Here is a 13,723-nt window from a genome sequence, read left to right as displayed (position 1 = left end):
AATGAAGAAAATGGTTTACCAAATGCCACTTTTTTGTTGATGAGTCATTTTTCAGTCATGTCTGACTCTTTGTGACTCCATTTGGGGTTTTCTTGGCAAAGATATTGGAATGGTTTGTCATTTCCTTCTCCAGCTCATTTTATAGATGAGGAAACTGAGGCAAACAGGGTTAAGTGATTTGCCCAGGATCACACAGCTAATAAGCGTCTGAGGCCAGATTTGAACTCAAGAAAATGACTTCAGGCCTGGCACCCTATTCACTGTGCTACCTAGTTGCCCTGTGATATCCACCAAAGCAGTTATCCTAGAAAGAAACAGCAAGAAGAAAGGAAGCTGTATGCCCTGGACAAGTCACTTTACCCTGTTTGCCTCAGTTTCCTCATCTGTAAAATGAGCTGAAAAAGAAAATGGCAAACCACTCTAGTATCTTTGCCAAGGAAACCTCAAATGGGGCTACAAAGAGTCAGACATAACTGAACAACAATTGAGGTCATTTTGGAAGAATATGCCATATTGAAAAAAATAATAGGACAAGGAAAGGGGAAGTATGTAAATAACAATGAACATTAATATGTGTTTCATGTAAGGAAATTCAGGAAACAAAATATGGAAGCATGATGGAGAGCATTTGGATGAAAATCAGTGGAAGCAAAAACAGAAGCAATATTGTCATCAAAATATCCTACAGACCACTTGGACAGAAGGAGGAAATAGATAAGAAGTAAAAGAAACAAATCACAAGCCTGAGCCCAGAAGCATAATACAGTAGTACTGAAGGGAGATTTCAGTCATTCATACCTCTGACGGAGTTCTCTCTCTGGACCTAAGAAAAGCAACCAATAATTTGTCTTTTCTAAAAGACAATTTTGTCCCTCAAAAAGTGTGGGAACCAATGAGCACAATACTTATTCTGGATCTAATTGTTACTAACAAATAGAAACAAGTTGCTGGGGTGGAGTTAAAACGATAAGAACTTCAGAGTGAAGTGATCACTCAGTCTTAAAATTTGTGACAGAGGAGAGAAAGTTGGGCATAGCATTTCCATACATCCCAGATTTTAGGCGAGCAGATTTTAAATCGTCTAGAGGAACGGATAGGCAGGATTTGCAGGGGAAGCTGGCTAAGAAATGATAAGTTCTTAAGAATGAGATTCTGAACAAAGAGAAACAACTTCAATGAAAAAGAAAAGGGAGAGAACTGCCTCAAGAATATAATTTAATTTACTTTTTTGAAAGGATTTACTAGATGAGGAAAAGGCTTACATACAGCAAAGCATTTGATAAAGTGTCTCCTGCCATTCTTGTACATAGGATGGCATGTGAACTGGATGATTTGTAACTGGTTAAATGTCTAAACCCAAAGAGTAATCACCAATGGTCTGATGTCACCTTAAAGAGAGTGCTGTGTGTTGTTATATTAACATTTTTTTTAAATCAATGACTAGGATAAATGATAAGAAATAAATGGTAAGTGTGATTATCAGACTCAGAAACACAAGGATGGGAGGGATAGCCAACATGTTAGAGTCAGCACTAGGATTGTACAAGATTTTGACTGTCCAGAATTATTTGCTGGATCTAATAAGATGAAATGTAGAGAAGAGTGCATTTTCTTATACTTGAATTCATACAGTCAAGGTTATGAGGGCTTGGCTAGAGAAACACGGCTAGTCAATAGTTCATGTGAAAAATCAGACTGCAGGATAGATGAGTCATCAGTCTAATTTGCTGGCCAAAAAATCCATTGTTATCTCAAACTGAATTATGAGAAAACCAGGATAAGTGAGATGCCTGGCACATAGTAGATGTTTCATAAAAGCTTGTCAACTGATTGTTGACTGGGTAGTCCTGTCCCACTCTGCTCTAGTCAGGCTACATTTGAGATATTCAGTTTAAGGTACCACATTTTAGGAAGGATATTGACAAACTGAAATCTGTCCAGGTGAGGGCAGTTAGGTCATTGAAGGATCATAGGATTCTAGATGTAGAGCTAGAAGGGACCTTAGAATACAGGGAGTCCAACTCCCTTATTTCACAGGTGAGAAAACTGAAGCCCAGAGTAGTTAAGTGAGTTGGTCAGGGACACACAGCTTATTCAGAGTCTGAAGCTAAATTCGAACTCAGATCTTTTGAATTCCACGGCCCCAGTCGGCTCATTATATCCTCTTGCTGCCTAATTAGACATAGAGGGATTAGAGATCTTTCAAAGGGGCATGAGTTTATGAAACAAGTAACATTTAGTTTAAAGTAGGACACTTAAGGGGCGGTGTGAACTGTCTTAAAGTACTTAAGAGAGCTGTCATTTGATTGGAAAGACTAAACTTATTCAGCTGAGCCTGAAAACAGAATTAAGTGAGTCACTGAGGCAGAATAGGTTCAATATAAAGAAAAATTTTCTACTGACTCACTTCACCCAAAAATGTAGAATGTGCTGCCACTGTGGAAGTGGGTCCCCCTACCCTGCAGATAGATGTTCAAGGAAAGGCTGGAGGACCACTGGCCGGGCATATTTTAAAGGGAAGTTCTCTCAGGTAGGGTCTGGATTCACCTGCCTTTTCAGGTTTGTTCCAATGCCAAAATTCTGTGACTTCATGCATGTTAAAAGCCTTTTTGAGCCTTGAGGGCTCTGCTAGACTATGTGTCCCACTGACATAACAGCAAGCTCAGCTCCACACCACGGTGACGCAGTAGAACAGGCCTTGCTCAAACAGTTGGAAGAAATCCTTTCTAGCTCCTACCACCTTCTTCAAATCTTTTACTCCTTCAAGAGGGCAGCTAGGTGGTGCAGTGGATAGAGCACCAGTGCAGGAGTCAGGAAGTCCTGAGTTCAAATCTCACCTCAGACACTTGACACTTACTAGCTGTGTGACCTTGGGCAAGTCACTTAACCCCAATTGCCTCATCCTGGGTCATCTCCAGTCATCCTGATGAATATCTGGTCACTATATTCAGATGACTCTGGAGGAGAAGTGAAGCTGGTGACCTGCACAGCCCTCCCTCACTCAAAACAAAGTCAAGTGCAAATCATGTCATCATTTCTCTGATGGCATGGTCTCTTTGGCAACGAAGGACGAACACACTACTCCTTCAAGAGTCACAGAATAAAGGGCAGCTAGGTATCACAGTGGAGAGAGTGCTGGACTTTGAGTTCAAATCTAATCTCAAATGCTTAGTAGCGACATGGCCCTATACAAGTAATCTCTCTCAGCCTTCATTTCCCCATCTATAAAGTGGGGACAAAAACCAGCACCTAACCTACAGGGTTATCATAAGGATTAAATGAAATAACATCTTTAAGTGCTTTGTGAACCTTAAAACACTGTATAAATGCTAAGCTTAAAACCTTATATAAATGCCAACCTTAAAATAAACTTATGGAAGTCAATGTTGAAAACTGAAAAAAAATTAATAAATTTGGGAAAAAAACGCTAAATAAATGCCATCATTATAAGAGAGGATCCTAAAATGACAGAACTGAGAATTTCCTTAAGCTGGAGCTCGGTTACTTCCTTTATCTCTATACTTGCTCAATGTGGGCACCTCGGGTGGCCAGGCTGTGCTCCAACATGATCTGATCTACTCTTTTCCACTATTCTCTGCCTCATTTGTCTTCACACAGTTTACAAAGATCCATCCACCTCCACCTCTAATTCCTCACGCTTGACTATTCAGTTTTTCATTTCTGCTTATGACAGACGCATCCCTACAGTTGGCCATGTCTGGCCTCTACCTGAAACAAACATGACAAAGAAGAACCTTCCCTTCCACCAGTCTAAGTACCTCCCACTTTGCAAACTTTCTTACTTTTCTTGATTAATCAGAGTTGGATTCTATCACATTGCTGGCCCCTGAATGACTCCCAGCGTGGCGCCACTCTGCCCTACCCACCCCTGCCATGATGTCAAAGCTATCTTTGCCCATTTACATACCTAGATCTTTTTTCTTTTCCTGTCTACATAAGTAAAACATTGTTTCCCAAGTACCAACCCAGGAAATTCCGAGTCAATACCCTCAGAATGACTCATGCTATAGAAATATTGATGGAAGGTTAATTACTATACTAATAATTGGTGTCATTCCAAACACAAAATGAAAAGTAAACAGTTCTACTCAAGTCATAGCACATTATTTAGTCAGAATGTGAAATCGCATTGTTGGAGCATGTCTTCTAACCACCATGTGTTTTTGTAAATCATATACCATGTTTTGGTTTTTCAGGTGGCAAAGGATCACAAACCACATCTGACTTATCAGTTCCAGGAGTTTTTTCTACCATTCCAAGATTGGTGCAGCTGCAAAATAAAAAATAGATATGTAAATTAATGACTTTACATTATGTTCTCAAAAAAGAAAAGAAGAAACACAATGAAAACCCCAGTCAATGTTCCCTAGCAAATATATGGAAATATGGTCATTTATAACTCAGTTTTATATTTTTGGTAAAGGAAATGCTGAGTATCCCTTCTTGAATTAAGGTGGATTAGTGACAAATTCCAATGGTTATGAAAAGATGGACAAGTTGGAAACATGGAAAGCTTTTACAAAATGGCTAAGTGGAATAGAAAAAAAATCAGATGGAAATAAATGCCCAGGGAACACAAGTAATCATGATATAATTTGTGTTTAATTTTCATGGAATCTTGTTTTGAAAAAAAGTATAAAATAGATCTCCTAAGAAAATGTGACTGTTTTTTGGAAAATTATTAAAAGTCTATGGTAGATAACTGCTTACCCTCTTTAATCACAACTACTTAAAAGACTTCTTTACATTTTATAAGCATTTATTAAAAATAATTAAAATCTACCTTTAAAATATATTTATGTAAAATGCAAATTCATGAAGGATTTCCTATTTTTCCTCTACCGAATTCTCCCTCTGAATGCTGACCCTGGGTTCTCCAAAGTTCTGCCCGCTGGAGCTCAAACTCAGTCCAGTCCCATTTGGTTAGAAAAGCTTCTAAGACAGTCAAGACAGCAGCTGTCAGCTGCCATCCAGGAATCAGCCTGGCTAAGGCTGAGACATTTGTTATCAGTGGTCTGCTCACTAAGCCATGGTCATCTTTCTAGATTGGTTTTTAATCCCTTTTTAAAAATTATTACTATTTCCTATTACCTGTAAGTGGCACATGATAAATTTATGGCAATGAAAGAAGGGAAAATAATGTATCAAGGAAAAACTGAGAAATAATTTAAAGGGAAATAGAAAAATTAAGTAAGAACAAGTATGAACATAAGATCAATAAGAAGTAGGGAAGGAGCTGCTAGGACAAAATTCTTCAAAATGTTCCTTATTAAAATAAGAGGGAAGTGATAGGAAGCAACTAAGGTCAAAGAAGTGCCTCAATCAGTCCTTTTTCATTGAGTTGAATGAATTAACTCCTGGTCTGGACATAAAGATAAATTAGAGCACTGGGTCTCTTGAATTCAGGAAGATCCAAGTTCAAATTCTGCCTCACACACCGACTAGCTATGTGACTGAACTCATATGTCTCAGCTTCCTCAACTGTAAAACGGGGATAATAATAGCCCCTTGTAGAAGATCGAATGAGGTAATGTTGCACTTAGCACAGTGCAGGACATATATGGTAGGCACTTAAGTCCCTTCCTTCCTTCCTTTTTACCTTTTCCCTCCCTCCTTCCTTTCTTCTTTCCTTCCTTGCTCCCTTCCTTCATTTAGTCAAGTTGTTTAAATTCCATAGCATTCCTCCCATCTCTCCTCTCTGTGTGTATTCATTTGCAAGTGTGTTTAATTTCACTGTGAAGTTCACTTACTTGGTCCAGGATTTACACTTGTTGGAAGAAAAAGCATTGGAGAAGTAGCCCATGAGACATGGCTTACATCCTGGATCCTTGTCTGGCTGTACTGCAGCATAAAAAAACAACACAATGAAGCCTATTCAGGTGACACATCACAATACTTGAGTGGCACTGCTGTTCTTTCCCCCTGCTTTCTCCTCCTGTGCTCCATCCAGGTGTGTCTCATTGTCTCCACCTGAGGGTTCAGGCCTGCTGCCACCTCAGTCCTGGCTCTAAGCAGGAATTAGAAGACAACACATAAAACCCCTCATTTCTGCTGCAGAAAACCTTTGGCTCAATGTCGATCTCCATCCTCGCCACTATTGCCCCATGCCTGATACACAAATTCCCATGTATAGATTCTTGTTTTCTTTGGTTCATGATCCTTCTCTGCCTCAGCTCTCTGCCTGGATCCCTGATCCCCTGAGCTGCAATCTCCCAAATTGGGATAAGTAGTAGAAAACAATGGATTGGGAATCAGAAGACATGGCTTTTGAGTCTTGACTCTGCTAATTATTTCCTATTTTCCTCTGCTATTTATTTCCATATGTTATTGGGCAAGTCACTCAATCTCGTTGGGTCTACTTCCTTGTTTGCAAAAGGAAGAAGTTGGTTAGATGATCTCTGAGGTTCCCTTTAAATTTGGGTGACTGTATGATTTCTTTGCGAAATAGTATGTGTATGTAGTAACTGAAAATAATATCAAGCGTGACCTCAATGTCATTTCAGTGAACTTGTTTTTCAATTCTAAAAGGCATGTTGTGTATACCTGATATCATATGCTTGCCCTTTCAGAGGGCTCAGGCGGTGGTTGGGAGAGAATACAGATGTAATAGAAATAATAGAATGTTATCACACCATAAGAAATTACAAATGTAAAGAACACAGATATGGAAGAGATGAAATAATGTGGAATAACGAGAGCAGATACTAAAGGGCCATAAGCACATGGACAACAGCTATGTAAAAAGAAAAAGAAATAATAATAGGAATGATGATTAATAATAACAGCCACAAAAAGAAAAAGATCAGAATGGAAAATGGAAGTAAGCCAGGCTATTGTCATTATTTTGTTAAAACTAATATACATGTTTTAAAACAAATCCTAAATGACTGAAATTTATGGTTTTCAGAAAATCAATTTTTGTTTGCTTAAGTGTTATTTTTGTTGAACCAAGTTTATATGTCAAAGAGTTAGAATACTTATGCTCCAATACTCCCATTAGTATTAAAGTATAATTCCTATAAACTCCCAACAAAGACCTTCATATAATACTTCTTCAGTAGTCCAAGGATCTCTAGTTTTGTTAGTGTGGGTATCCCCTCCAGTAATGCAGACTCAATCCCTCTGACCTTAGTAGATAGTTTTGGAGAGTTACCGTGGTCAAAAAATTCATCTCCTTGGGCCAAACTGGGGATAAATCCATATAACTTAGACTGGTCCTCAGATGGATACACAATCCATCACTAAGCCCATATCTGAAGACTTCTCAGCATCCATTGACATAGTCTTGGGACAACTCAGGATCCCAACTAGAGCATGATTAAAAACAGTGCCAGAATTTTAAACCAGGACTTTTGACTTCTAATCCAATATTAAAGTTCAGCCTTAGTGCAGGTAAACCTTCAATACCTTGAAGTATTGAGATGTTTTTTATGCAAATGGTGTCATGTTCCTTTATGCCCATCAAATTACCAGGCCTTTATAACTAATCAAATAACTCCTGTCATATGGTCTCAGATTCCTGCGGCTTCTCATTGATTTAAAAATCAATCCATGTCAAAGCTAGGGCCTGGGACAGAATTGACCTTGCTGATGATGAGAGGGTAAATAAATAACCATGCCTCAGCCCTCTATAACCACTAAGGCTCTAGATGCCAGCTGCTTGCCATTTGGCTTCCTGCCACCACCCCTTACTACTAGACTTGGCCCAGACTCCCACTCCACCCTTTCACATTTTGCTCAGGGCATGATAATCAAATCAACTCTGGGCTGAGGCCTGGGCACAAATACCATTGCTAATGGGAAGGGTGTGACAATTGATCCATTGTCCTATAGCTAGCAAACTCCCCTCTACCCTTAAGTCTTATGATTCAGAGCTGAAAGCTGCTTATGCAAAAACTTGATTTCCTTCCTACTATTTCTCATACCTCAATCCCCATCTATACCAATCCTATCCCTGTCATGTCCCTATCCAGCTCTCTATCTCTACGGAAAACCCAATCAACTGATACCAAACTACCATTAACTTCAGGTCTCTTCCTCTCACATACTTGCCATATCCTTGCAATGATGGAAAAGAAGTTCATCCCACCCCAGAGGGACTACTAAGGGCAGAAAATCTGAAGGTATTGAATGTACTTTCTTCCAGGTCCCCTGATACAGTGAGGCAAGATCCTCAATGCCACCTCCTGACCCCCTCCTTCCCACCATCACTTAGCACTTGAGGTCCATTCCATCTAGATATATAACCTCATTCAGATCCTTGTGATGGTTTTAAGTACTAATCAGATCACTCTTTCCTTTCTCTAGGAGCTCAGTACCTGCTTATCAGTCTTCTCTCAATCTCAACCCTGTCCTTGTATTTAGGTTCTTAAATAGGCATGTTGATGTTCCCACAAACACCCCAGCTTCCCAATTCATCAACCTCCTCAAATCCTTAGTTCTTCACTTTCACATTCCAATCACAGACACATAGAGGGATGCTCATCCTCTGGATCTCATATCATCTGTAAGTGCTTCACCTTCATGACCTAGAACAGGGCTTCTTAAATTTCTCCACTCATGACCCCTTCAATGCTTCTTTCAGTCACTTCACCTCTCACTATTTTCCCAGGCCATAATCCCTTTTCTGGTCTTGTTTTTGAAATCTTGGAGATAAATTTTATATTGTCCTCTGTCCTTGAATCCCTTGTCCCTCTATTCTATCACTCCTCATCTCTTTCCACTCTATGACCTTGGATCACTTCTATCATCTGCTTTCTTCATTCCTATACTTGAACTGCTGAATGCTCCTGGTGGAAGTCCCTCAACCACACTAATGAGATCCTCTACTAATTTATTTTGTCTGCTCTCAATTGGGCCCATTGCATGCCAATTTTTTTATTTTTCCTTGATTTACCATCTGTCCAACTCTCCACAGCATCTGTTCTAAAACTTCATTATCCCTTTTGAAACCACCTACAACAGGCTTCTAGCAAAGACTCTTTCTGAAGAAATTGAAGTCATCCAATATGAGTTCCCTCTTCTCCCAAATCCTAAATATCAAATCTCCTCCTATTCTCTTATCTCAGAGAAAAATATGGACTTTCTCCTTGCCAACAATATCCTTTCTCCTAGTGCCTTTTACCTTATCTCTTCCTGTCTCAACTGAGAGATTATTATCTCTTTGATATCTTTCTTGAATTTATGATCTCTATATCTCCCGTAGTTACTCCTCTGATCATTGGCAAACATGGCCAGATCTTCCTATCCTTAAAATACCTTCACTTGACTTTACCATTTTACTGCCTTATGCCTATCCTCCTTTTCATAGCCAAATTCCTAGAAAAAGTTATTGATACATGCCTCCTCTCCTTATTTTTTCATGATTTTTTTTTATTATTCAGTCTCTTCAGTCATGTCCAACTCCCCATGACCCCATTTGGAGTCTTTTTTTGGCAGAGATAGTTTCTTTCTCCAACTCATTTCACAGATGAGCAAACCACTTTTGGAGGATGTCATAGGAGGGATTCATGTTTTAGGTAGGAGGCAGATGAGATGACATCTGAGGTCCTCTTCAATTCTAAGGGTCTAGGATTGAACCAAGTCTTGCCTGCCTATATTGTAGTAGGCACCTGCTTCTCCTGTTGAATTATTCTAATTCTATTCAATAATTTATTGGATTATGCTAACCTCTATTGATTTTTTTGGTCCAAGTATATCACATGCCAGTCTTTCTGTTGATCCAAGCTCCTAGTCTTCTAAAATGTTGAGCACCATGCCTGACACTGGAGTAGGCACTCAATCAGATGCTTATTACCTTCCTCTCTTTGAACTATCCCCGTCACCACTCAGATTTTTAGCACAGTAAAACATTTTGTTCCCCCAATAATTAAATATCACTTTAATTAATTAATTAATTAATTTTAATGAACTTCAATTTTAATTAATTTAATAATAATGATCTAAACTTAATTAATTAACTTTAATTAAATATCACAGAAGGCAATTGGGGTTAAATGACTTGCTTAGGACCACAGGGTTAGCAAGCATCTGAGGCCAGATTTGAACTCAGATCTTCCTGACTCCAGGACCAATGCTCTTATGCATTGTGCCACCTGCTCCTATATCACTTTTTTTTAAATCTTACTGGTAGACAGCAGAAGCTCTAGGTTCCAATTCTGGCTTTGCTCTTTACTCTCTGTGAGATCTTGGACAAATCTCTTCACTTTAACCTTTGCCAAGCTTGCCAGAGCTGAAAGACTTCTGGACTGGGAGTCAGAAGATTGATTCATACTAGTTTTATGGACGAGGACAAATCACAACTTCTCAGAGCCTTAGTTTCTTAATCCATAAAACGAGTGCAACAATACTTCTACAACTTGCCTCACAAAGCTTTCATCTGCATATCTCAGAGTACTACAGGGATGTCTCAAATGTCTTAGTGAAGTTTTAGGCTCTAATAGCTTTAATAGCTATTAAACTTTAATGGCTTAAAACTGCATTCAGACTTTTGGGACATTCTGTTGTGAAAGCATGGACCCTGACATACACAGGAGGGCCTGCTATCACAGGTTCTTTGATCTGTTTTTCTAAAAGGAAAGGCAACTTTTGAGGGGTCAGCAATCACTTTAATCAAGCACATGTGTCATTCTTTTAGTTCAGGGGAAAAAGCACCCTGAACTTCAAAGAAAATATGGGGAAATCAAAATCAACAGACAGGGCTTCCAGGTGCCTGAAATAAGCAATACATACATCACAGATCAACAGACAGATCCAACTGTCTGACCATTACACACATACAGAGTTACCAGAGAGAGAAGTACTAAGATCTGTGTTTTCAAAGCTCCTTAGCAGCTGCCTAGAGTCTCTTCTGGCCAAACAAACACTTCCAATGAGTAACCCCAAAGTAAAACCTCACCTCAGAGTACTTATACATTTTTCAGAGCCAGAAGGCATCACAACCCATGAGAACCAGTGCCTCATTAGAAAATTAACAGAAGGTATTAGCCTTCCTTCAAATCTCCCCTAATCAAACTCTGCCCATTAATGGGTGGGGAAGATCTCATTAAAAAGCAAAATTATAGTAACAATAAGCAAAAATGCATTATCAATACACCTCTATAACTGAGTTATTACAATCTTTAAGATGAGGACAAAAGGCTCTTTGAAGTCTCTTCTGTCTCTAACTCCTATGCCCTCTTGGCCAAATCAAGGGCTCATCTGGGAATGAAGTGATATATATATATATATTTCTACACTATTTCTCAAAAGCTTGATAAAATGAAAATTTCTAGGATTATGTGAGTTAATTACAAGTTTTCGCAAACAACACATGTTACATGTGAGCCCTATGTAATTTTGCTGGAAAAAAACCACAGGCTAGTATAATTACAACAGCATTATGTGATGATGCAACCAGGCAATTATCTGGTGCTAAAGCTACAAGTTACTCTTGAAAAGAAATCATAAAAAGAGTCACTAGTTTCATGAATGAAGTGTTAAAATAAAGAATTAATTACTGGCACCTTTTTTTGCCTCTCTAACTGGGTCTCAGAAAATTTCAAAAGGACACTTCTGGTTTCTCTGCGCACCATCTCAATTAAAATGGCAGTATATTGAACTTTTAAATGTGTCGTTTGTCTAAAAACCAGAGGGCCTACTCTAGGGCTATCTGTAGCAGTGGGCATGAATATGGTTTAGTGGTATATCTCCCATTCACAAGCCAGTGCTGACTTTCTTACAATCACAGAATCATAGAATCTCAGAGAAGGAAGAGACCTCTGGGGCTCTCTACTCCAAGCTATCCCATCCCTGAATAGAAATTCCCTCCATAAAATACATGGTCATCCAGTTCTGTTTAAAGAGCTCTATTGAGAGGAACCCATTCAGTCCTATTTCACTTTTCATAGTTCTAATAGACATCCCTAGTCCACTTTTCACAGTTCTAATAGGAAATTTTTTTTATTGAGTTAAATGAGATCAAGATATTGTATATAATGATAGCTAAAATTATACCACATGTCTAAATTTGCCTCTTTATAGCTTTCACCCATTGTTACTCATTCTGTCCTCTAGGACCAGGTAGAACTAGTATAATCCCTCTTGAAATAGCTAAAGATGGCTGTCCTGGTTGATTTACATTCTCAGTCCTACAGGTGATTCTCATTCCTCCCAGATCATCCACACAGAAAATCAAAAGTAGTGGTTACTCATGTGGGAGTCATTTCAGAATCAGCTGCCTATATACAATCAGATCATCAACTGCCTAGAGCAAAGATCAAAACTGGCACCAAATTAAAATCACAGGGTCATCGATCTAGAGCAGAGAGATTTCTGAGGCCATTTATCCCAAATCCCCCAATTGACAAATGAAGAAACTAAGGCCTAGGAAGGTAATTTGCCTAAAGTCACAGCATCATAGGCAACATTTGAACCCAGGTCTTATGACTGCTAAGAAGACACCATATGGAATCACAAAAGTTACACCTTCATCCATTTAAGCAAGCTCTTCACTCTGAAAAATGGCACTAGGTAAAAGCAATCTCTTACAAGGCATCAGTTACAGTATTTGGACTCTGACTCTTACTCTAATTTGAGGAAATGGAAACAGCACCTAATAAAATGAGCTTAGAATAGCAACCGGACCGGACCAAGAAATCTATTATAATGTAACACAATTTTTAAAGCACCAACTGAACAATTTTTAAAATATTTCAGAGGGTAAAGAACATCCATAGAAAAGAAAAAAATCACAGGTAGTATGATTACCTCCAAAAGGTGACACAGAAAACGTCATCAACAATTATGGTGCCATGAAAAGGATACTTGAATTTGAAATCAAAGGATCTAAATGCAAATCTTGTCATTGCCACTGGTCCTGTCTGACCTTGGGTAAGATGCTAAACATCTCTGGGCTTCAGTTCTCTCACATGTAAAATGAGGGGGTTGGACTATATGGCCTCTTAGGTCCTTTCTTTCCATCTCCAAATCTGATACATAAACCTGTTCCATGTAAGGCCTATTTTCTTACTTCTATAAAGTATTTATGAGAAGGGTCCATTCAACCATCAGTGAAAACATGAGACTCATCAATAGAGGGAAGGGCAGGCTTTCACAGACTATTTTGTACAAAACAAACTATATCTCCACAGTAACGCAACTGACTGAAAAGTGTAGCGAACACAAGCTCCCTCTTTTTATTGTTTGTTAATTACAAACATCCAAACACCATCCAAACATGTTTCATACAAACAACACAAAAAGTATTTGAGTTGGTAGAGTCAAACACAGCTTTTAAAGGAGAGCTTCTTAATCTGAAGTCCACAGAATCTCAAGAGGTCCATGTATAGATTTCAGGAAGTCCAGGAATTTGGAGGGCAAAAATATATATCTTTGTTTTCACTAACGTCTAAATGAAATTTAGTATTTTCTCAATTATCTAAAAATATTATTCTAAGAAGTGGTCCATAGGCTTCCAAAGCAATTTTTGTATCTATGATACAAAAAAGTGATGAATCCCTTTTTTAAAGGCTCCCCTCCAACAAAGTGTCTCTGATGTGATACTGTCACATGAAATTCCTTGAGAGTTGCAAGTAGGGAGAGTATTTTGTCCCACCATGCTGTTTTTCAACATCAAGCAACTCAGATCTGGAAACATGCTCACCCAATACATTCTCTACTGTCAAGGAAAATGATCTATAAAGAAAAGAGGTTTCCTGGAGAT

At 38.7% G+C, this 13,723-nt stretch overlaps 1 protein-coding gene across 2 annotated transcripts in view; it reads right to left on the bottom strand.

Annotated features, from left to right (window-relative positions):
* Window positions 1–13,723, bottom strand: part of TNFRSF11A (TNF receptor superfamily member 11a) — a 120,414-nt gene that overhangs the window by 28,580 nt on the left and 78,111 nt on the right. For both annotated transcript variants that reach the window (XM_072605514.1, XM_072605513.1), the window contains exons 5-6: window positions 5,772–5,862; window positions 4,200–4,291 (exon numbers count right to left, since the gene is read on the bottom strand). In XM_072605514.1, the coding sequence (XP_072461615.1) occupies window positions 4,200–4,291; window positions 5,772–5,862 (183 nt within the window). The remainder of the gene's footprint in view (window positions 1–4,199; window positions 4,292–5,771; window positions 5,863–13,723) is intronic.

This window comes from Notamacropus eugenii, chromosome 4 (genome assembly GCF_028372415.1).
Source record: "Notamacropus eugenii isolate mMacEug1 chromosome 4, mMacEug1.pri_v2, whole genome shotgun sequence".
NCBI lineage: Eukaryota > Metazoa > Chordata > Mammalia > Diprotodontia > Macropodidae > Notamacropus > Notamacropus eugenii.
Note: the sequence above shows the minus strand (reverse complement) of the source record. Positions and strands in the feature narration are given on the sequence as shown.